This window comes from Eulemur rufifrons, chromosome 16 (genome assembly GCF_041146395.1).
Source record: "Eulemur rufifrons isolate Redbay chromosome 16, OSU_ERuf_1, whole genome shotgun sequence".
Classification (NCBI taxonomy): Eukaryota; Metazoa; Chordata; class Mammalia; order Primates; family Lemuridae; genus Eulemur; species Eulemur rufifrons.
The window spans coordinates 37,630,585-37,652,756 of record NC_090998.1 but is presented as its reverse complement, the minus strand read 5'-3'; the positions used below and the strand labels follow the sequence as shown (position 1 = coordinate 37,652,756).

Here is a 22,172-nt window from a genome sequence, read left to right as displayed (position 1 = left end):
GGTTCACAAGCTTTTTTTGCACCGCCGGACTAGGACCCTAGACCCCGAGCTTTGGCAGAGAGCGCCACATTGCGCCTGCGCTTAAAACCTGAGGGCAAAGGGAGAAACCAACCCGTTAATAAGGCCTCCGTAGGAGCAAGGCTGCTTCACAAGTCTGCGCAGGCGCGTCCGCTTACGGACCGTTGTCAGTGCGCAGGCGCCCATCCTTGTCGGTCTTCTCGTCCTGTAAACAGAGGGGTCGGCTACCAACAACTTCTGCTTCCGGTTCACGCCTTGACAGCGGCGTTCAAGACCCAGCTCAGCCCTCGCGGTTCGGTGAGTGCGGTCCTCGGTGCGGGAAGGTCTGCAGCCAGGTTCCCTAACCCGGGACACCAAGCCCAGTAACGTTTCCTCCACTCCCCGCTCGAGGTCCGCCAGCCCTCGAGGCTGAGACATCGTTCCAGGCCTTGCGGGAAAGATTGGGGAGAGAGTTTGTCCACCTGTAGGTTCCCCCGACGCACATTGCGCGACCCCCTTTCAGTACCACACCTGCCGGGATGGCTGCGATCTGTTGGGAGCCCATGCGGAAAGTGACACCACATGTCCTTGCATTTCGTGCCCTTGTCCCCCGTCCCCTAGCCTCAGCGAGACGCTGCCGCGAGCCCTCCTGCAGCAGGTGCAGTGGAATTGGGGGCGCCTCGGCTCGGCCGAGGCCTCGCTAGCATTAGAGCTGTTGAGTGTTGTCTCTCTTCCTTTATGCTTTTAGCTTCGCAATAAAAAACAAAACAAAACAAAACAAAAAAACAACTTTGGTGTTTTCTGTGGATCCCGTAGCGAAAGAAAACGGAGGAGAAAGGGCCCATCAGGGCTCAAACCGTGCACGGACTGCTATCCAGAGATAGGTCGGATTTAGATTTCCTTGACCCTTCCTGACAGTAAATGTTGCCAGTCTGCCCTGAAGTTTCACTCTTTCACCAGGAGCTTCAAGGCAGCAGCAGACCACTGGTCATACTCTCAGTTAGGAGTTTTTAGCCTGGAGTCCATGAGTGCTCTGAAAATGAGGGTTTCGTTTCATCAGATTACCATGGTCCAGAAACGGTTAACAGAACCACTTCAGTCCAAGCCTCCTGCTTTAGCTAGCTGCTCTGTCTTCTGTCCCCATTCCTGGAATCGCATACTCAAGTGCACCTCTGCCTTTCTTTTTTTCTTTTTCTTTTCAACAAAATATAAGATGTAGACCCTTGTCACTGAGTTTAGTGACTATTGGGGAGATTAAAACATATGCCAAATCTAAACTGTCTGGAGAATTTCAGAGAGACATATAAAAAATTGTGTCAGCTTATTCATTCATAATAAAGTAGGGGAGAAGCATACCCAATTTAAATCATTGATACCTATGAATGGAACATTTTTAAATTGCATCATTGATTAATAGAATTTCTATCTGATATAAATGGCTACTGACTAGCAAAATAGAAACCGTCAGAGTTTACAGTATATTATATAACATATAAAGGGATACTCCATCACAAAAAGCAAAAATTATATATTATGAAATTACAAAAATATTTTCATATGCATAATATGCTTAATTATTGCAAGTCTTGATTTATTAGGATTCAAAGTAATAAGCTTTACATTGATTCAACAGATATTTTCTAAGGACCCATCATATGTCAGGAACTATTGGAAAAAACACTATCTTTACTCCCAAGCAGTCTACATTTTAATAAGAATACAGATTTCCAAGCAATTACACTTAGCTAATACTACGTACTGTATTTTCCCTACAGTTTTTTTTTTACTCCTGAATTACATGTTGTGCAATTCCCTACAGTTTTTGAGACGTGCTTTTTCATAGAAACACCCTACCTTATTGGCATAATTTTAAATATTCCCTAACTAGTGTTAATATCTCTTATACAGACAAAACTTTTGTCATAGTTGAATTTAAGTATATTGCATTATTTTCTTCTTCCATCTTAGAACAATCATTTCCATACCCTTTAGTCAATCAACCAACGAATATTTGTTAAATACCTCTTTTTGTGAGATTTAGTGGCTGCCTTCCATGGGTGAAAAAGTAGAAGACAGGTCTTTGCCTTCCAATTGATTACAATTTAGGTGGAGAAACAATATGTACATAACTATACTGTAAGCCAAATGTATTAATAGTAAATAGCCTAAAGGTGGTGCTGATAATAAAACCCACAAAAATTGAAAGGAGGAAAAGGGTGTTTTGTGGCATCTTCAGCCTTTAAAAAATCCCATTCCTTGCCCAGTCTTGTTTGTAAACCACACAGAGCTCCATGGGCTTCTTACTACCTTTTAGGGAAATCTTCTGCTAGACTAGGTCAGGGAGTAGAACAGAGGTCCTTACGGTCAGAACATTTGCGTACAGGTTTACCAGTTCTGTAAGGTACTATTATAATCTAGTTCCTTATGATTATAAAAGGTGGTGTTCATTAATCACTGATCTCCTTGAAATCTGCTTTTTAGTATCGGGAAGGCCCCAGAGAAAGCTTAACCCTAAGGACAGGTGTGCTTAAGTGATATTGTGTAATGCCGAACACTTTTTTGTTTCAGGCAGTTTGGAGCATGTGAACACACTGTGAGCCTTGATGAGTTCCAGTATGTGGTATATTATGCAGAGCATTCAGAGCAAGTACTCTCTCTCAGAGCGCTTAATCCGAACGATTGCTGCCATCCGTTCCTTCCCACATGATAACGTAGAGGACCTCATCAGAGGGGTGAGTGTGTTGTTGACACGAAAGTCCTTTGGGAGGGGAATGGGGGGACATCCTAATGGACTACAGATTTGCAGCTTTAACTTAGCACAGGATCACAAGGAGTTTTTACAATCTCGTTAAATATGTTAACTTGATCCTTAAAATATATTTTCCCCTATGTTTTTCTTTGTTTCCCTTCTCCTTTTCACTTTGTATACCTGAGAGTTTTCTTCACGAAATATGTTCTAGATAACCCTAGTTTCATGTTCTTTGTAAAATTTCTGTCTGGACATGGTGCATATGGAATCCATCGAGCTCAGTCTTCTATGCATGTTTTGCTAAGGGGGAAGGAGTTGAGCAAAGCAGAGGTGGTTTTCAAATCCTTGTGAGCCTTTCTTCATACCTGGGTTATAATAATTACATGGAGAGATTTTGCTTGCTTTCTATCTTAACAACAGCTACCAATTCCAGTTCTGTAGAGGATGTCAACCTCTAAACTGTATGGTAATTATAGTTTAGGCAAACACCCTAACTATCTGATATCCAACCACTGCTCTTCAGTAATTGTGTTATATGATTAGTATCCCAGAAGGTCTTTGCTACCCTATTGTGTGTATTATTCCTGTTGAAGAGAAATTACAGAATAATTTTTTGATCACTAGAAGTGCATCCATATGGTTACTTCTGTACATTCTTTTTTAAGACTTTTGGATTCCCATTTGCAGCCTGGAGCTGCTTCAGAATTATGTGGCACAACTGGAGAAGGAAAAGCCATACAGTGTTAGTTTGTTCTCAGCAAAAGTGGTGTCAGAAGACTCAGCAGTAGAAACTTTGTCACGTTCTAATTCTAGCTCTGCTGCTGAGTCATTCAGTGACTTTAGTGTGACTGGTATCTCCATCTCCTTTACCAGATTTTGAATAGGAGCACCAGCAGGGGCTGGGCATCAGAGAATACTGATACTAACAGGCTACTTTGAAGATGTTATAAAAAAACAAAAATAATGTTAAGATGACCCTATTATTAGTGATGGTCATTTGTTGAATGGCAAAAAGAGCATGCCAATTCTGGCCTCAGTTTGATAGACTTACTTTCCTACTTTTTCAGAGTGTGGGAACCATAGAAAGTGGACTGCTGGTCCAGCTTTCCTACCTGAGGATAAGGTTCCCACTGCTTTTGCATATAAGGTTATGTCCTCAATGATGTCCAGATGACCCTCTGGCAGGCTACCTTGTGCAGAAACTTAATAACTTGATCTAAGGAATTAACAGTTCCTTTCCTTCATCTTCAGTGTATTCCCTTGGTTTGGACATTGGCATCATAATATTATAGATTTAATTAACAGAAGTGGAAACTAGGAACCAGTAGTATATTTACAGTATAGTTAGGGTTAAACTCTCTACCCCTGGACTCAGTTCTTGTCCTGCTAGGCAGGTCAGAGCTGAACACACTGACTAAAGTTTGCTTCTCCCCGCAGGGAGCAGATGTGAACTGCACCCATGGCACGCTGAAGCCCTTGCACTGTGCCTGTATGGTGTCAGATGCCGACTGTGTGGAGCTACTCCTGGAAAAAGGAGCTGAGGTAATGTTGTTAACACTTTCACATTAATCATTCACTAAAACTTGAGCTTTACATTTTCTTAGAATTTCTCCCTGTCTCTCCTCCATCTCTTCCCACCTCCAGTCTGGTCTTCCTAACTCGTAGTAACACTGGTGTAGCCAATGTTAAAGAAAAATGTAATGATACATATATAAAATGATCCTAAGGATTTCATTCCTTTGCCTTTCTTTCTTCTCCTTAAACTGTCCATCACTCCAGAAAGGAGTTTTATCTCCCTTTTCCCTCCCAGCTTACCTTGTAGGGATTGTTTATATTTGTTTACCCTTCCCATTGCCTATTGACCATCCAGGAGCTGTAAGTGCAGAGATTCCTCAACTCTGATTAAATCTAAACCACTTGAGACCTACTATCAGGCATACAATTCTAATACCACTGTCACTAGGAGATAAATATCATTAGGCAATCCCTACTTGTGCTATTTTTGCCCACTAATTATTTTCTGTTTAGTGTGTCTTTTTCCTGTCTTCTTTCTAATGTATCTTAAGATTACAAAAAACAAAGATTAATTTTTCAAAGTAGATAAATTGGCATGAAGCAGCATAGTATAATGAATGACTAAAAGAATATGTTCTGGAGCCAGATTTCATGGATTCAAATTCCAGCTCAGCCACTTCCAGCTGTGGCGTTAAACAAGATATTTAAAACGAAAAAAATTTTTTCTTTGCTTCAGTTTCCCCCTCAGTAAAATTGGGATAATGGTATCTTCTCCATAAGGTTGTAAAGTGTTTGGAATGCTGGCATGTAGTCATAGCTAAGTAAGTGCTTGTTAAATAAATAAACTAGCAGTTTCCACTGTGAGCAGTCTTGAAGATGCATATGCTGAGGTACCAGTTTGAAACAGACAAGCCGTGCAGCTGGATACAGCCTCAAACACATGATCACTGGGCCCAAGGGGCTGGTCTCAGCATTCTCATCTCCCTATACCTAGTGGTTCTCTACTTGCTACTTTTTTTTTTTTTTTGAGACAGAGTCTCACTCTGTCACCCCTGGTAGAGTGCAGTGGCATCATCATAGCTCACTGCAACCTTAAACTCCTGGGCTCAAGCAATCCTTCTGCCTCAGCCTCCTGAGTAGCTGGGACTACAGGTGCACACCACCACGCCCAGCTAATTTTTCTATTTTTGTAGAGATGGGTGTCACTCTTGCTCAGGCTGGTCTCAAACACCTGACCTCAAGCAATCCTACCGCCTCAGCCTCCCAGAGTGCTGTGATTGCAGGTGTGAGCCACTGTGCCCCAGCCTCCTAGCCCTTAACTTTTGTGATTAAACCTATTTCTTTGTGAGTGACCCTGAAGTGATTGATGTCAATGATGAAAGTGAAAATAGCCAGAAGAAAAAGATGGGTTTTAGCCAAATAAAAGGTTGAACTCGCTTTAATGGTTCTTAATGGGGGAATATGCTATTTATAAATTTGGGAATTTAAAATAAAAAATTATAGGTGGTACTGACTTTCAGCTAGTTGCTTTTTTAGCACTGGAAGAGTTGTGCTCTTCCCTGCACATGCTTTCATCCAGGGCTTGTCAGCCCACAGCATATTTTTGCAAAGGACATGCTAGGATTAACATTTTGAGCTTCTCTATATGGTTAAAGAACATAGCAAAGCTGTATGGGCAGAGCTTTGACCTCATCATTTTTCAGTCTGGTTGTCATTAGCCACAGGATACAGAAAGAGTCAGGGTAAGTAAAATAATCCCAAACTCTTACTCTAACTGTATATTCAAGTAGCTCTCCACTAAATGTCTTTCAGAGCAGTTACAGGCACTTAGACTTCATCTTTTTCTGCTTTACCCCTTATGCTATGGTAGAGATTCTAGTAAATAGTGAACATGGCAGCAAAAACCTCAATGATGCAGGCCAGCCAGTCAGTGCACATAATAGAGTGCTGATTGTTTTGGGACAGTTCTTTTCCTTTTTGCACCTAAGCTCCCATCATATCTTCATCTGTATCGCCAAGACTCCCTGAGAATTGCTTGTTGACACTCTTGTTCAGAGCACTGCGTAGCAAAGGTTGTGAGTAAATACATGCAAGCTTCTTCATTGTCCTGTCTTCCTCCTGGTAGTCTGTCTACTGTAATATAGTTCCTCCCTTTCTTACAGGTGAATGCCCTGGATGGTTACAACCGGACAGCCCTCCACTATGCAGCAGAGAAAGATGAGGCTTGTGTGGAGGTCCTATTGGAGTATGGTGCAAACCCCAATGCCCTGGATGGCAACAGAGATACCCCACTTCACTGGGCAGCCTTCAAGAACAATGCTGAGTGTGTGCGGGCTCTCCTAGAGAGTGGGGCCTCTGTCAATGCCCTGGATTACAACAACGATACACCACTCAGCTGGGCAGCCATGAAGGGAAATCTTGAGAGTGTCAGCATCCTTCTTGATTATGGTGCAGAGGTCAGGGTCATCAACCTAAAAGGCCAGACACCCATCTCCCGCCTGGTGGCTCTATTAGTTAGGGGACTTGGAACAGAGAAAGAGGACTCTTGCTTTGAGCTCCTCCACAGAGCTGTCGGACACTTTGAATTGAGAAAAAATGGTACCATGCCACGAGAGGTGGCCAGAGACCAGCAGCTATGTGAAAAACTGACTGTTCTGTGCTCAGCCCCGGGAACTCTAAAAACACTGTCTCGCTATGCTGTGCGCCGTAGCCTGGGACTCCAGTATCTGCCAGATGCAGTGAAGGGCCTTCCATTGCCAGCTTCTTTGAAGGAATACCTGTTACTTGTAGAATAGCCTGGAGGAGACCATCATGCACCATCATGCAGGCAACTATGGGTGAGGTTTTTCTCTGCAGTACTGTCTCTTTGTCATGGAAAACAGAAAAGCAGTTGTTCCTGTTGTATGGTTTGTAGATTTCGAGGCAACGTGTCACAACAGTAACCTCCACACCACCTCCCCACCCCAAACCAAGCAACCAAACAAGAAAAAAAAAAATCCCTCACTTTTGTTTTCTGTTTATTGTTTACTTGGCTTTTTACATTGCACCCTGCAAAAGAGGTCTCCCCCCATGCTTTGTTTAGAGACGCAGTCAACAGTGCCTGCTAAATTTCTCTAGGAAGATGGAAAGTATTTAAAGAATGTGTGTGTGGTTTTCCTTTGGGAACATGGTTAATGTTTCAGAAGAGTCCCTTATAGAAAGCATTTTAATTGATCTGTGAAGAAGTTTAAGAAAAATCACAATTTCAGCTAATAACAATTACATCTCAAAAATGAAGATACTGCAACTTCAAATGGTATGCAGATTCAGAATTGGGCTGGATGACATCCCTAGAGTGCCAGGTCGTGGGGCATTCAGAAGGGACTGGCCCCCTTTCCCCTCATCAAAGGAAACAGGAAAAAAAAGTCTGCCTCTTGTCCATGGGTGTGCCCAAGGGTTACAGTAGTTCAGCAGTGTTATTTTAGAAAGATTAACTTGCTGCTTTCCACATAGAAGACATAGCAGGTTCTAAGCAGTCCTAAGAACTCCTCAAAGTCCTGAGAACTTTTCTTCCTGAAAGCTCTTGCTCTTACTGGAAGCCCATTTACTCTAATGGGCTTAGTAGGCAGTTCCTGCACCTTTGGCTAAGGTGTTCAGCGTAGCAGGGAGGAGTTATTTTTCTTTCAGTTGTTTTGGAACCTTTGCTTTTCATTGATCTGTACAAGACATTGGTGGTGGGGTGGGGGTGTGGAGTTGGGAAGGGCGTGGGAAAAGAGCATATAAGAGCTTCTTTTGAGATGGCCCACCTACCCAAAAAAGATCTGTTTTAATGAACAATTCTTAGTCAACAATTCTCTTTTCATATTTCTAAACTAGATCAAGTTGTTATTGATCTTAGATGACCTGGATGCAAATTTAAAAAACCCTTTTTTAAAAAGCTGATTGGGAACTAGAAACAGAATGAATGGGATCTGCTGACACCGCTCATTTGAAAAAGAATGTCTGCTTTGTCCTTTTGCTGTTGGTGTTTTTTGCCCATTTAAAAAAAGAAGAAGAAATAAATAGTTCTAAAAGCAAGTTTGGCAATTTCTACTGTTCCTACTTTTCTCTGCTCCTCCCCCCCACTGCCATTTGGAAAAAATTCTTCCTTTACTGCCTGGCTCTTCAATGTATCTTTCCATCTCAGCCTTTCTCCCGTTAGCAACAGTGATTCTGGACACTGGTGGAATGAATGGGAGGGAGGGCTTGGGCAGAGTATTTGAAGATCTTCCCCTTCCTTCATTGCTTCCCTAACCCCAAAATTGGAATTACTGCTTTTATGTTCTCAAGCCCAGCTGCACATTAAATCAACAAGGAAGCTTTTTAAAAACACTGATGCCAAGATTTCACCCCATGCCAAATGTTTAGAATTTCCAGGGGTGGCGCTTGGGGCACCAGTAGGTTTTTAAGACTCTTCAAATGCTTCTAATGTATAGCCAGGAATGAAGATCCACTGCTTTCCCTAGGGGAATTTTTAAAAATGCTAAGGCCCAGGCTCCACCCCCACAGTCTGATTTAATTGGTCCAAAGTGGGCCTGGGCATCAGTATTTTTAAAAGCAACCCCCTTCCCCATCCCCAGGTGATTATAATATTCAGGCTAGATTTATGAACCACTGCTTTAGATGTTACTTCATTTCTCATCATAGACAAAGTTAATATTCTGGAAAGGGAAAATATATTTTGTCCATGTAGAAAAAGATGTTACTCTTTTCCCAGTTACTTCATAATCATTCATGAAGTTGGTGCTTAATAAATTCTGCTTCCCCTCCATTTAGAGTTTAAACACAATTTCACTTACAGTTTTAGCTCTGGGGAAATGGCATGTACCTTCACAGGTTTTGTTTTTGTTTTTAAGTGGTCTTCACTATGCTTTTTTCCCCCTGGTCATACTATGATCCTAAATGTTTTACTCTTTACAAAGTGATAGTTTTCCTCTGTGATTAGCTTCCCACCCAGCCATCCCTTTCCTCTTCATCATTTCCTCAAAGAAACAGCTCTAGGATTAACGATAGGAAAGAGAACCTATAAATTAATAGCAGTTAGCACTTAAAATGTTCTGAATGAATGCTTGGACTTTCCCTTTCACTTCATTTTCATAGCCCTTATGATTTGGGGGATTTGATATAGCCTGGTAAGGAAGATAAGGCACAGGGAATGAGGATGGCCTTTGAAGTCAGAACTGAGTTTGAGTTCTGGTTGAATAATGTTGAAGGAGACATTATTTAATCACCCTGAGCCCCAGTGTCCTCATCTCTGAAGTGGGGCTGTCACCATCCCCTTCAAAAAACTATTTTGAAAATTCAATTATAACATGTAAAATGCCTACCACAGCACTTGGTATTTATTGTTAATTTCTCTTCTACTTAAAGAGCCATGCAGAGAGCATTTGGCTGCCTTAATTCCTGACTCTGACAACATGCTTTTTCAGTCACTATTTAGAACTAATTTAAACAGTTTGGCAGTAATGCTTTGGACAGCCAGCAAAAGTGGTGTGCTAGAGATAATCCTCTCCTCCACCCTTTTTGACACCTTGAATGTCTTTTCTGCTTCATCAGGCAAGTGAGAAAACTTTGTGGGTTGGGAGGAATGTGTGTGCCTGTGCTGGGAGCCAGGATCTGGTTATTGGAGGCTAATCTTAAACCTGGCATTAAAAAACAGGGCACTATCCTGTCATTTTGGGGCACAGTTGATAGTTCTAATCCCGAGGACCAACTATATTACATGGGCGCTTAGGTAATGAGGAAGAAGAACCAGCTTTTATGAAACAAGACAAATTGCATCTGAATAAGAACTGACATCTTTCCAAAGCAGTATTCCAACAAACCCACCAAACCAGGTCCAGGATTAGATGTTTCCATCTTCCAAGCTTCCAAAATGTACGTCTTCCCCATACGGTTCTGTACAATGGAGTCTAGTTTTCATCCAGGAAGGAGTACAGGGGAAAAGTTGAGAAGGAAGAACACTGGATTGTTAGTGGAGCAAAGATTGTGGGGTGGCTATAGAAAAGCAACTCTGGGTAATGGGCATATCCTCAAGAGGTGAAACACAACTCCACGCCTAAGCGAGACAGGAGTGTGTCTGTGGCTGCAGACGATGCAGGAGGGACTAGGACCAGGGTCAGTGTAGTCAGCGTACTGTGTCTGGGGCCCTGTGTACAGAGTCAAGAATCCTGCAGAAAAATAATCCCAGGACTAAAGAGAAGTTCACAGGATGATGACATGGGCTGTTTTCCCAGGTGGTCTGCCTGGGCAGGTCTGGTACATGGGGCTGATAGTATTACATTCCACTTGTGAAGATGATAACAGGAGAACCGAAAGTGCAGTGACCAGTTGGCATTTATTAGTGTAGTTACAATTTGTCACTGTAGGAAAAGTAGTAGAGGAACCTACACTCTTTGTTACCACAAAGAAATAAATAAAGCTTATTTTTAGGAAAATTCTACTGAGTAAGTGAAATCTAGCAGTAGCACTAGAGGAACCCAGCCTTGTATGACAGATGAAGCTGGGTAGAAGTCGTGATAAATTCTACCTAAATGGAGCTTGCATTGACCACCCTCTCCTCCAGCTCCTGGCCAGAGCTGATCATGGTACAGAATAAAAGGAAACCTAATGAAAAGAGAACTAAAACACTGAGAAAACATGGACTTAGATCTATCAGGGGGTGAGCTGACCATGATCAGATAATCTGTTCCCTTCACTCCACAGAGGTTTAGACACCAGCTTCCCCAGACCGCTTCCGAGTGATGTGCTCCAGGTGGGCATGTTCTGAGGTGTCCAAGTCAATCTCGTACTTGGCCAGGATTTTGAGGATGGGCCTCAGCTTCAGCCACCACTGTTCCTTGGGGATTCGATGCCTACAGAGGAATGAGGTAGATGATGATATAATCTTTTAGCACCCCAATCAACTCCTACTAAAGGCTTATTGGAAGAAGCTGGGCAGAAGAGGCTGGCTTTGGAACACAGGCAACAGATCTGAAATGGGTAAGACTACAGGTGTTACTCCTAAAAGAAAAGGACTGAAGACATGAATAGGTTAAAGAGAGAAGACCTTGAAACTACAAGGGAGCAAACCACCCCAGAAAGGAGATGTACTCACTCAAAATCGGTCTGGTCCTTCAGCTCAGTCACTGGCTGGAAGACCAGGGCCCTCTTACGCATCCCCAGAACACAGCCCGAGTCTGGACTATTGGCGAAGATCCGCCCTGCAACATAAGGGTTGTCAATCAGCTTCTGTACTGGGGAACCAGCCTCTAGAGCGGGGGCTCACTCTCTCACCCCACCTACCATTACGGTAACTCTCTTTGATTTTCCCAGACATCCAGTTCATAGCTTTGGCACCCATCTTGGTGGCAAAATTCCTGTCAAATGGAGTTGGGCTCCCACCCTGGAAAAAGAATCATAAAAATTACGAGGGAAGGACTGTAATGAAGTGGCAGAGATATCCAGATACACAGAGAAAGAGGAAAGACAGGCCCCGGGCTTACAGCCAGAAACAGGAATCCAGAAGTCTAACTAGGAAAGGATTCAGCCATTTATCAGACATAAGAGTAACTAATTAAAAGAGATGATTGGTCTCACAATTCCCTTTTTTAGCTATGTAGCTGCCAGATCCAGTTTCTTATTGGCCACTGGGTCAATTCTCTACCGCTCCTCAGCCTAGCAGCTTGTGTCAGTCACCGTCACCAATGACATGGAAGTGTTCTTTGTGACCCAATCTGGCTGCCGTTGGTGGCGCCTCAGAATAACAGAAAACATCATATGGATTTTCTTTGAACTAAAAGAAAGTAGGTGGGAAAGTGGGCATGTTTGGAGACTTCTGTTACAATTGGGCATGAGAGGGAGGTGCTACTGGCGTCCAGTGGGTAGAGACCAGGGATGCTGCTACACTGCCCTACAATGCATAGAACAGCCACCCACAACTAATGGTAAAGGTGCTGAGGTTGAAGAACCCTGCCCAACATGAAGAGGATGGACCACATAATCTCTAAGGTCATTTCTAGGACAAAGATGTTTTGATTTTATGACTGTAAGAGATCGCAGGCCTATCCTCTATAGTGGCACCGACAACCTCTGCAGACTAGAGAGGGCCGGTGGGAGCCTCCATGACTGCTGGGGGTCATGGCTGTCTGGCAAAGGGCATGACTGGGGTGTCTCCCCTACCTGCTGCATGTGACCGAGCACATTCTTCCTGCTGTCGAAGATGCCCTTCCCCTCTTCAGAGTACAGGTTGAAAATGAAGTCAGTGGTATAGTTCTCATTGCACTTTTCATTCCTGCCAGGCAGAGACCAAAAGCCTGTGACTCCGGTTGTCTCCCCATTCCTTCTTTCTGCCTTCATAGGCTTTGTTCTTGCCTTTTCTGTCTCCTCCCAGGGTTCAGGGGATAGGCTGCCCCCCTCCCTTTGTATCTACAGGTTCCTCAGGGTATCCCAAACACAGATCTATTTCTGTGGGTTAGGGCCAAAGCCTAGTTTTTTTCTTCACTTAGGAACAAACCATGGATGACATACCTTAACACCAAGCCCCTTTTCACAGTTGTTTTCATCTTTTGCACCAGATGTTCAACATTTGCCTGAAAATGAAACAGTAAATCCTAAGCCTAGTTGGGAGTGGAGACGGTTGGGCAGTGTATAAATCTCTCTTCCTCCACACCAGGCCTCTCCAAGAAGGAAGAGGGACACGGAAGAGAGTTGTTTACAATCCTGGGCCTGAACTGTGCCTAATGCCTTTAAACAGCCTAGTGTGGACTGAAATTTAAACAAAGACTCCAGTGCGACTGGCAGGACTGGAAGAGGGAGCGTTAGAGACAGCTGCAGCAACTGTCCGTTTTCAGCCCCTCGCCCTCTCCACTCTCCCTTTCCAGGGGTTTCCTCAGAGAGGGCTGGCTCTGCTCCGTGTCGGTCTTTAGAGGGGTTGCTTGTATGGAATCAGCGATTCATCTGGAAGGAAAATGTTCTTTCTTTTCTTTTGAGGTTTGAGTTGGGTGTGAAGGAGCAGACTACTACCCTCCACTCCTGGTGGGGGTTGGCTGGGATCTCGGATTAGGGAGTTTCCTCCTCCTGCTGCTAAATGTCCACTTTGCGGCTCTTTTCTTCTCCACTGAACTAGGCTCTAGGAAAATAAGGATCATATGGTCCCTCTGTAAATAGGAGTCAGAGCCCTACCCCGGAGGTGAAAGAGTATCTCCCCCAAAAACAGAAAGCTGGCAAGGGAGATGCGGAAGGGGGGCGTGCTGTTGTGAAGATCACTGACTTTCTCAATCAGTTAAACCACCTACTCACTTATGAGTTTAGAAACTTTGTTTTAACCTCTCTAAACCTTTCTCATCTGTAATGCAAAGAAAATATCTTCCTTGCATGTGTGTTGTGAAGATGAAATGCAAAAATGCACATAAAGGGTTTGGCAACATGCCACCTGACTCAAAATGAGTGTCCCAACACGGCAGCTACGGGCCTGTGTGTGAGGCTGCACTGGAGGGCGCCTGCACGGTGCTCCTTCCAGTCCTCACAGGATTCCCAGAGCAATCCGCCCCGTCGTCAACCTGAGCTCTCACAGCTCAGGTCACTGTGGGGACAGTCAGCACAGACTGGGGCAGGGCAGAGCTACCTAGCACTGGACGGCTGTGTACCTGCAGGTCTCGAATGGTGAACGGCTCCTCAAAAATGTAGGCAGCATCGGCCCCAGCTGCCAGTCCTGCCATGGTGGCCAGGTAGCCACAGTAGCCACCCATGGTCTCGATGATAAACACCCGACGCTTGGTGCCCGCCGCTGACTGCTTGATTCGGTCGCAGGTCTGCAAAGACAATGGGCCACAGTTAGAAAGATGTGGTCAGGGTCCGATTCCTGTCACTCTCTGGCCTTTGCCATTAACTCAACTCTGGAACTGTATCCTCCCAGGGCTGGCAGGGCCCCTCCTAGACCTCATCAAGTTCCCCTGTTTAGGGACGACAAGCACATTCACCAACCACACTGCGGAACTTCTATTCTGGGAAGGAAGCTGTATCTGTCCTTCCTTTGTCAGAATAGGAAAATTAGATGACCTCAGAAAGGAAAACAGCATTGGGTATGCAGAGTATTGATGTGCTTCTAGGTGAGGAGGATGAACACCATCAAAGTATGTAAATGCCTGGGCTTGGGGAAGCATTTTTCAAACACTGCCCCTTGTTTGGTACAAAAACCGTCGCTCACTTTGCAGGCCCACACTCTGTCCAGAGATTGTAATCCTGGCCCAAAGGGATGGGACGTGGAGGTGGGCCCTCACCGTGCAGATGGTATTCAGTGCTGTGTCCGCCCCGACGCTGAAGTCTGAGCCAGGGACGTTGTTGGAGACTGTGGCAGGAATGACCACAAATGGGATGCAGAGCTCATCAAACTGCTTCCTGCCCTCCATCAGTTCCAGGCCCCCTGTGTAAGCCTGAGGAGGAGACAGCAGCAGGGGCAGGAATGGGGAGAGTGGAGAAGGAGGGACAGGGAGGGAGGGAGGAAGGAATGGTGGGGCACTCACTTCAAAGCCCCCGATGATGACAAGGCCCTGGATGTTAAACTTAGTTATGTTGGCACTGATCTGTTCGAAGCTCTTCTTGGGTAGAGTTCTAGTTTGGACCAGTGATGGAGGACAAGAGGAATTGGAATTTGGGGAAGAGACAGCAAAATTGAAGAAGAGAAAAGCTAGAATTAGAAGGCACTTTATTGAAAATTTCTTGAGTTGTGCTGCCCTCCCTACTCCACCCTCTCACCCCTATCCAAGGACGCACGCTGGGGTTCTAAATGGCCAGAGCTGCTAAAAGATGCTTGGATGGACATGTCTGCCCTCACCGCAGTGACTGTGAGCTTGGGGTAGAGGGCCCAGACAACAGGGTGGTCAAAGCAGACCCAGTCTAATGAACTGATGCCAACATCCAAGGGACGCCATTAAGGGGTGACTGGGAAGAAGTGCTCCTACAGTGCCACTTACCTTTTAGTCCCAAGTTTGGAACCACCTTGGCCGGTCCAGCCCCCAACATAGCTCCAGCCAGCTTCCTCAATCTGCAGGGAAAGGCCACACAGTGCTGCTCGGCAGCTAGAGCACCGGGAGGCCTGTGTGGGACTGATGCCACTTCTTGAGTCCCAACCCCACCCCTCGGCTCTCCCTTGGCCGGAAGAGAAACACCAGGTATTGGCTTTTCCCCACACGCTGTACTTCTTCCACCCCGACTGCTCATTCACAAAGCTAAGCACGGTGCTGAGCTTTGGGACAGAGAATTAAATAAGACGTGTTGTTTGCAAAGGTTCATTCCAGTGGCTCCTACCTGTTCCTACTGCCCTCAAATTAAATGTCTACTTCTGCCTGAACCCTGAGAGGGGAGAAAGAGGATGTGAGGGATGCACTTATCTTCCCTGTGACTATTCCTGGGCCCCAGAACGTGCACCCTCCTTCCTTTTAGTCCCCATACCTGACCCTTGGCCAGGCCCTCGAAGCCGTCATGTACAACCAGCACTCGGTTGCCCTGGATGAGGCCGATCCTCACAGTGGAGCGAACGGCGGCATTCATGCCTGCAGCCGGGGCCCCCACGTTCATCACAGCCACTGTGTGGGAAACAGTCTGTGCAGGAGGAAGCAGGGAGGAGGAGTCAGAAACCCCAGCAGGCAGAGGGGGCACAAGATCAGTAAGGGAGGCAGAATGTGGAGCCCTTTTTGCCCTGGGATCGGGAAGTCTGACTGTGACAACACATACCCCTCTCCCAGGGAATGCCAGGACAGCTTGTCACCTTATACTATGGATGCAAAATCCTTTACCACAAATCAATAAATAAAGCTGCTATCTTTGGTCCAAGATACTATTATGATATACTGAATAAGAGACCTCCCAGAGCAGCTTTTCTCAGTGATCCTTGGACCACCCGCATTAGCATCCACCAGTGGAGCTTGTTAAACCCGCATATTCCTGGCCTCTACCCCAGACGTGAATCCCCTTTGAAGGGCTCAAGCATCCACATGCTTAATAAGCAACCCAGATAATTCTGATATACACTCAATATTGGGAACCACTATTCCAATGGAAGAGGTGGCTTAGATACACTTAGATGGAGTCATTCCCAGAGGAAAAATACATAAGCCCTCTTTCCCATTCTTTGCATGCTATCTTGCTAATCCTGGATTGGGCACGGGTCTCAGGTTAGAGATACCCAGAACACACTAAGAACGAGCAGCTGGTGTCTGGGGTGGTTAAGAGGAAATCATCATAGTAGGGCCAGGCACCCAGCACTGAACATTAGCGGTGGGCAGAGAAGTTGGCAAGACTTAGGTTGCACACACTGGGGATAGCACGCCACCAAGAGACAAGGGGAGAGGGTAAGTTGCCAGTACCTTAGATACTGGGGGTCTGACATGAGCCAGAAGCTTGTACACCTCCCAGTTGTTCATGAAGCTCCTGTAAAGAGTACAGACAGCAGTGTCTTCAGGCCACTGCCCCTGGCCAGCAGCCATGGGGATCCAGCTCTGAAGTTTTGCTCCCAGAGGGAAGTTCCATAGGGCAAACCTCTGGGGACATCACCAGGGCAGAGCAGGGGTTGCACAGGGGCTGCACAAGGGCTACCACCTCATCAAAACTCCCAGAGCACTCTCCTCCCAGACACTGATAAGCACCACAAGAAACGGTTCTTGCTAAGAGAAACTGCTAATCCAGCTGAGGTCCACATACAGAAATAACAGGTTATAAAAGGCTGATCTCAGGGAGAGCATCCCTGAGGGGAACTGAGCCTCCTGGTCACCTCACAACTAATTTCCTTGGGGAGGAAACTGTTGTGGAGACAAGATGAAGAAGGAGAAGCAGATGCTCATATTTTGGGTCTGGACCCATACAGATTCTGGCATCTGATTTCTGCAGCTAGTGAGCCTCCGGTCAGTCATGTCCTCACCGGCCTCTCAGCTTCATGGCTTCATCAAATTTCTTCTCCTCCATGGCCTTGGTCACGTCTTTGGTCTGAGGGAGGAGCACAGCAACAGTTACCCAGGGCAGGACCCTGCACAGCTGGGATCCCATCCCACCGTCACACTGCCCTTCTCTGGCTCGTGACAGGTCCTGCCCGCCCAGCCCCACACCTTCTCAATGCCCCCCACACTTTTGCAAAAGGAGAAATATTTTTGCTTTTCCTTAATTTTCTGAGTAATGAGCAGCAAAAGAAAAGGGCTGGCTTAATGCTCTATTTATTAGAAGTATGGGCAGAATGGAAGAGTGCTCACACATAAATGGCATCTGCCTCCCTTCCACACCTAGGTCCCCAGCCTCGAGGTAGCCTCTACACTAATGAGTAAATGAAGATCTTACATGTAACCCAGGTAGGAAGAAAGACTGATCCCTGCCATGGGCTTCTCAACCACTGATTTCCACTCTGAGAGTCAGTGCTCTAGCTTTTGAGCTTTTCTAGTTCCAAGCAAGGCTGCAAGTGTTCAGGACTCTCAAGTCTCAGAGAAAAGCAGGCCAGATGGGGAGCATTCAGACCAGCCCTAACACCAGACCAGACACCCTAGCTCCCAGCCAGTGTTCACTTTGTGGTGTCAAAGGAGTGATTTCTCTATAATAAAAGCCATCGTGTTTTGAGCACTCAACATTTTCAAGGTATTGCATCAGATGGCTTACATACTTTCCCTCCGGCCCTTACAATAACTCAACGTGAGTATTAGTAACATCACGTTGGTTCAGAGAAATACGTTCAAGGGTGAAATCATAGAGAGACAAAAGCTACCCAGCCATAACTTAATATTCTACCACTTTTAATAAAGTTAGGTGGGATATTGCATTTCTCCTCCAATAAAGACATGAAAAGAAGGCTTGAGGTTGGATATTATGAGATACTGGGTCTCATTACTATTGAGGATGTAGAATCTCCCAACTTTCGTAGGAACATTTTATAGACGGGGAAACTGAGGCTTAGTTAGAGAGGTTCCAGCTCCTATGCAAAGCCCACTGTGCTCTTTCCCCTTGTCTCTTACTACTCCATCCTGCCTTTCCATCTGCTCCTGCACCAGTGGCCTTAGAAGTTGGTCTCATGCCCCATGAGCTCCAAGGCAGGGGCTTGGGATTGTTAAGGGGGGCTTTGGATCAGTACTTACCACCTGGACACACTCCATGAGGGGCAGGCGCACAGCCTGGTTACCAGAGAGGCTCACCACACAGGCTGGGGTATCCGGGGTCCCCTCCAGAAGCGCCATCACTGCTTCCACACCCATCCTGCTGCCCTGCAGGAGCACAGGGAGTGAAGATAGTGTGGCTCAGGCCTCCCCATCTTGGCTCCGTCTAGAGAACCAGGGCACTCGAGGCCTCTCCAAATCACAGGGTTGAGTCCCACATCTAGGAACAGCAGCCAAGAACTTACTGGGCTTTGCCTCCCTATCCAGAGTTCCGCGAAAGCTTGATGACTCTTTGCCATCAGAACCCCAAGGATTCTACTTGGTCCCAGAGAAACATGTCCACTCCAGTTATCAACAGGATTATTGGGGCTTAATCTAGTCCCTTCTTATTGATAAAATAAGGAAAGAGACTGCCACTGTCTTCTAATGAAGAGTGTTCAAAGGTTAGGCCTCAGTAACTTCACTGATGCTTGGAGCTCTAAGACATTGGTCCTCACCATCAGGGAAGCATATCATCTCCCATCATTTTTGTAAAGAAGAGAACTGTGGTGTGTAGGGGAGTGGGTCAAAGGCCACTGTAGTCTAGAGACTGGCGGGGGGCGCATGACCAGTGATGTAAGCCCCTGCCTGGTGGAGCGTGGCCCTGCAGGCGCAGGACTGCAACGCTGAGGGTTCTAAGGCATGAGGGCCGCAGAGCCCATGACTTACCAGGATTCGGTCAAAGGCTGACGGTGTCCCACCCCGCTGCACATGCCCTAAGACAGTGACCCGGGTGTCATATCCCAGACGCTTTACCACCAGCTGAAAGGACCAAGAGAGGGACAGAGAGAGGGTTACAAAGGCAAGGAGAGAAAACAAGCAGGGACTGGGGTGAGCCATGGACGGCTTGGCCTCCTGTCCTGCAGTGGTTGCTGGAGGCAGCAGAGCAGGGGCCGGCACCTGGGGAGAGATGTGCGGGAGGACCAGGGGAGAGGGAGAAACCACCAGGGGATGGGCGAGGGTGTCCAAGGCCTCTGTGGTTTCACCCACACGTACATTTTTGATGTTTTCTGAGGTGATTGGTTTCCCATGTTTGTCAATCGCACCCTCAGCCACAATGATGATGTTGAGACGAGAACCACGGGTCCTTGTCTGGTCAAGAACAAAGGGAACAATGGTCAGTGGAATAAAACTAATGGATAGAAAATGGATCATAAGTGGTATAGGGTGAGGGATATTTTCAGGGCAAAATACAGTGCCAGTACCTCGCTGAGTCGGCGACAAAGGTGTTCCTCCCAGTCATCATCTGGTGGACATTCGGGAATAAAAACCCAGTCGGCCCCACAGGAGAGAGAGGTGACAAGGGCCAGGTACCTGAGATGAGAGTCAAAAGCACCATGCCGGGAGCTGCACTCCACAACAGCCTCACCACACCCAGCAAGTGCTCCCAGCCCCCTCGGCGGGTGGAAGGTCTGGGATCCTCCGTCTCATTCTTGAGGCAAGGGTAGGAGCACCAGGGCCCCTCAGTGAGATTCTGTCTATAGAGAACACTTGTTCATGTGCTCCTGCCACGGCAGCTTCCAATCTCAGAGCACTGCCCAGGCTTTTATCCCAAGTGTGTGCCTGACCATGTACACACACGCATATGCAGGGACGTGAGGGAGGTGGGTGGAGGCAGGACAGGGGACCACGCCACAGGGAGCCCGCACCCCTCCAGATCTGGAAGAGGAAAGAGCTACTGCTGGGTCCACGGAATAAATGGGTCAGGATGGGGATCTTACCCACAGTGGCGGCCCATCACTTCCAGCACAAATGTCCTCTGGTGACTGCAAGAGAGAGACATAGGACTTACACAGTCTAAGTGTCCCTAAGGCCAGGATCAAGCCACCACCCACACTGAGGCCAATTAACCTCTCTGGGAGATGCATTTATGCGGTCAGGCCTTCCCGCAGGTTTCCTGAGAGACCAGGAAGACCTACGGGAAATGCTGTGGCCACAAGGTGTCCTTCCTAGGCCTGAGAGAACACAGCAGGAAAAGTGTCAGTGCCCAGGCGCTGTTCCAGGGAGGGACAGGTTTAGGGGAAGGAAGGAGAGAAAGGGAAAAGAAGTGAAGAGAGGACTAGACTGGAGTCCTTAGGATTACCCTGGGTAAAGTGTTCCCGTTCTCTCCTCCCATCCCCGCCATGGCCTCCCCAAGCCCCCCACTCTCTGAGCAGTGGTGGTCATGGCAGCTGCACTCTCTAGGATACAGCTGGAAGGGGGAGCTCAAGTTTAGGCTCCCGGATTTGTCTCAGTCCGGAGACTAACCATTTAGGAGACCCCACAGGTGTGAAAGACCTCAGAGCTGTAGGTGTGGACAGCATGCTGCACGGCAGCAAAAGGCAAATCTTAGAGCATTTAGGGAGCAGCACCATTCCAGTGCTCTAGGGATCATTTTTAGTTAAAAATAGTGTTCCAGCCTCAGAAGACTGGTCATTATAGGCACCATAGTCAGAACACTGTCATTTTCACTAGCCTCTAGCCCTTTAGTGTGTCCCAGCTGCCACCCTCCTATACTGCTACCTCCCAAGCCCCCTTACCTCTGGGCAGTGGTGGTGATGGCATCTACAATTTCTATGATCCGGTGTAGTGCAGAGTCGGTGCCAATGGTCATATCAGTGCCGCAGAAGTCATTGTCAATTGAGCCGACCAGACCCACGATGTTCAGGAAGCTGGACTTTGTAGCCTCCTCTCCTGTGATCTTACCTGACAACGAGAAGCAAACCAGGAGCCACTGGGTGAGGTACCTGGCATGCCTGAAGAAGAGATTTCCAGGGAGAAGAATCTACAGCCAAAGGGAATTGTTAGCAATGGCAGAAAAAGGAGACCAAAGACTGCCTATTTGTGTCTGGGTAACATTTTTCTCCACTGGGAGGTAAGGGAAGTGTGTGTGTGCACTTGCACAGACAAGCAATACTGATGTGAACAAAGTCTTCATCAGGATAGCCCACCACAAAACAAATCAGCAAAAAAACAATGTCTTACCCGCTTTCTGGAGGTCACTCAGCAAGTCACTCCACTCAGAACGGAAGGTGTCAGCCCCAGTGAGGCTGCCATCACCCCCAATGACACACAGATTGGTGATCCCACGCTTCACCAGGTTGTAGGCAGCTCGGAGTCGTCCTTCTCGGTCCCGAAAGTCCTTACACCGGGCACTTCCAATCACTGTGCCTCCCTTGGGGAAGAGGTAGGCGTTAGCTCCCCAGATGACACAGCCATATTTGGGCCCAATATGCTATGATTTCCCCTGTTCCAACACTGTGATGGGCCAACCTAACCATGTGACTCCCTAGGAAGTTCCCTGACACCCTTGAGAGTCATTTGGCCCTTCTAAAGGAAACGGAAATTATGCTAGCTGAGACACCATAGGGTCATTCCCATGATCTGCTGCATATCTTAGAACAGTGGTCCCCAACCTTTTTGGCACCAGGGACCAGTTTCGTGGAAGACAATTTTTCCATGGATGGATGGAAGGGGTGGGAGGGAGCTCTGCAGCCCCGTCCTTAACAGAAGACTGCTAAGAACCCATTTCATTGAAGGTTTTATTATCAAAGTGACTATCCTCAAAGAGAACAAGTGAATACATTTGTGTCTGTTAACTTCTGGAATAATCATCTTTCACATCTTCTTAGAAGCATAACAAGTAGCAGTGACTTCAGTCTTTGGCAATTCTCCTTAGTGGCCTGGCATTATTGGACAGTGTCCAAACTAGTTTTTGGAGTTGATCCCAATGTGCTTTGTAGTATTTTTCTTCTCTAACACACTGA

At 46.6% G+C, this 22,172-nt stretch overlaps 2 protein-coding genes across 6 annotated transcripts in view; one reads left to right on the top strand and one right to left on the bottom strand.

Annotated features, from left to right (window-relative positions):
* Positions 1–258: 258 nt before the first annotated feature.
* ASB8 (ankyrin repeat and SOCS box containing 8) lies at positions 259–8,296 on the top strand. 2 transcript variants are annotated; one of them, XM_069489857.1, is made up of 4 exons: positions 259–315; positions 2,570–2,729; positions 4,184–4,288; positions 6,424–8,296. In XM_069489857.1, exons 2-4 carry the CDS (start codon positions 2,601–2,603, stop codon positions 7,054–7,056), a joined length of 867 nt encoding a protein of 288 aa, XP_069345958.1. In that variant the 5' UTR covers positions 259–315; positions 2,570–2,600; the 3' UTR covers positions 7,057–8,296. The 2 variants fall into 2 exon arrangements, with proteins under 2 accessions (XP_069345958.1, XP_069345957.1); XM_069489856.1 differs by having other exon boundaries at positions 2,566–2,729.
* A 2,324-nt stretch (positions 8,297–10,620) lies between these two features.
* The window catches only part of PFKM (phosphofructokinase, muscle), a 36,938-nt gene continuing 25,386 nt past the window's right edge, over positions 10,621–22,172 (bottom strand). For all 4 annotated transcript variants that reach the window (XM_069491089.1, XM_069491088.1, XM_069491091.1 and 1 more), the window contains 19 exons: positions 21,391–21,580; positions 20,946–21,111; positions 20,148–20,192; positions 19,632–19,740; positions 19,423–19,518; positions 19,096–19,188; positions 18,370–18,495; positions 17,175–17,239; positions 16,624–16,687; positions 15,710–15,859; positions 15,232–15,302; positions 14,782–14,869; positions 14,539–14,691; positions 13,906–14,070; positions 12,788–12,849; positions 12,440–12,551; positions 11,564–11,663; positions 11,376–11,481; positions 10,621–11,133 (listed from right to left, as the gene is read on the bottom strand). In XM_069491089.1, the coding sequence (XP_069347190.1) occupies positions 10,989–11,133; positions 11,376–11,481; positions 11,564–11,663; positions 12,440–12,551; positions 12,788–12,849; positions 13,906–14,070; positions 14,539–14,691; positions 14,782–14,869; positions 15,232–15,302; positions 15,710–15,859; positions 16,624–16,687; positions 17,175–17,239; positions 18,370–18,495; positions 19,096–19,188; positions 19,423–19,518; positions 19,632–19,740; positions 20,148–20,192; positions 20,946–21,111; positions 21,391–21,580 (2,106 nt within the window). In that variant the 3' untranslated portion in view covers positions 10,621–10,988. The remainder of the gene's footprint in view (positions 11,134–11,375; positions 11,482–11,563; positions 11,664–12,439; positions 12,552–12,787; positions 12,850–13,905; positions 14,071–14,538; positions 14,692–14,781; positions 14,870–15,231; positions 15,303–15,709; positions 15,860–16,623; positions 16,688–17,174; positions 17,240–18,369; positions 18,496–19,095; positions 19,189–19,422; positions 19,519–19,631; positions 19,741–20,147; positions 20,193–20,945; positions 21,112–21,390; positions 21,581–22,172) is intronic.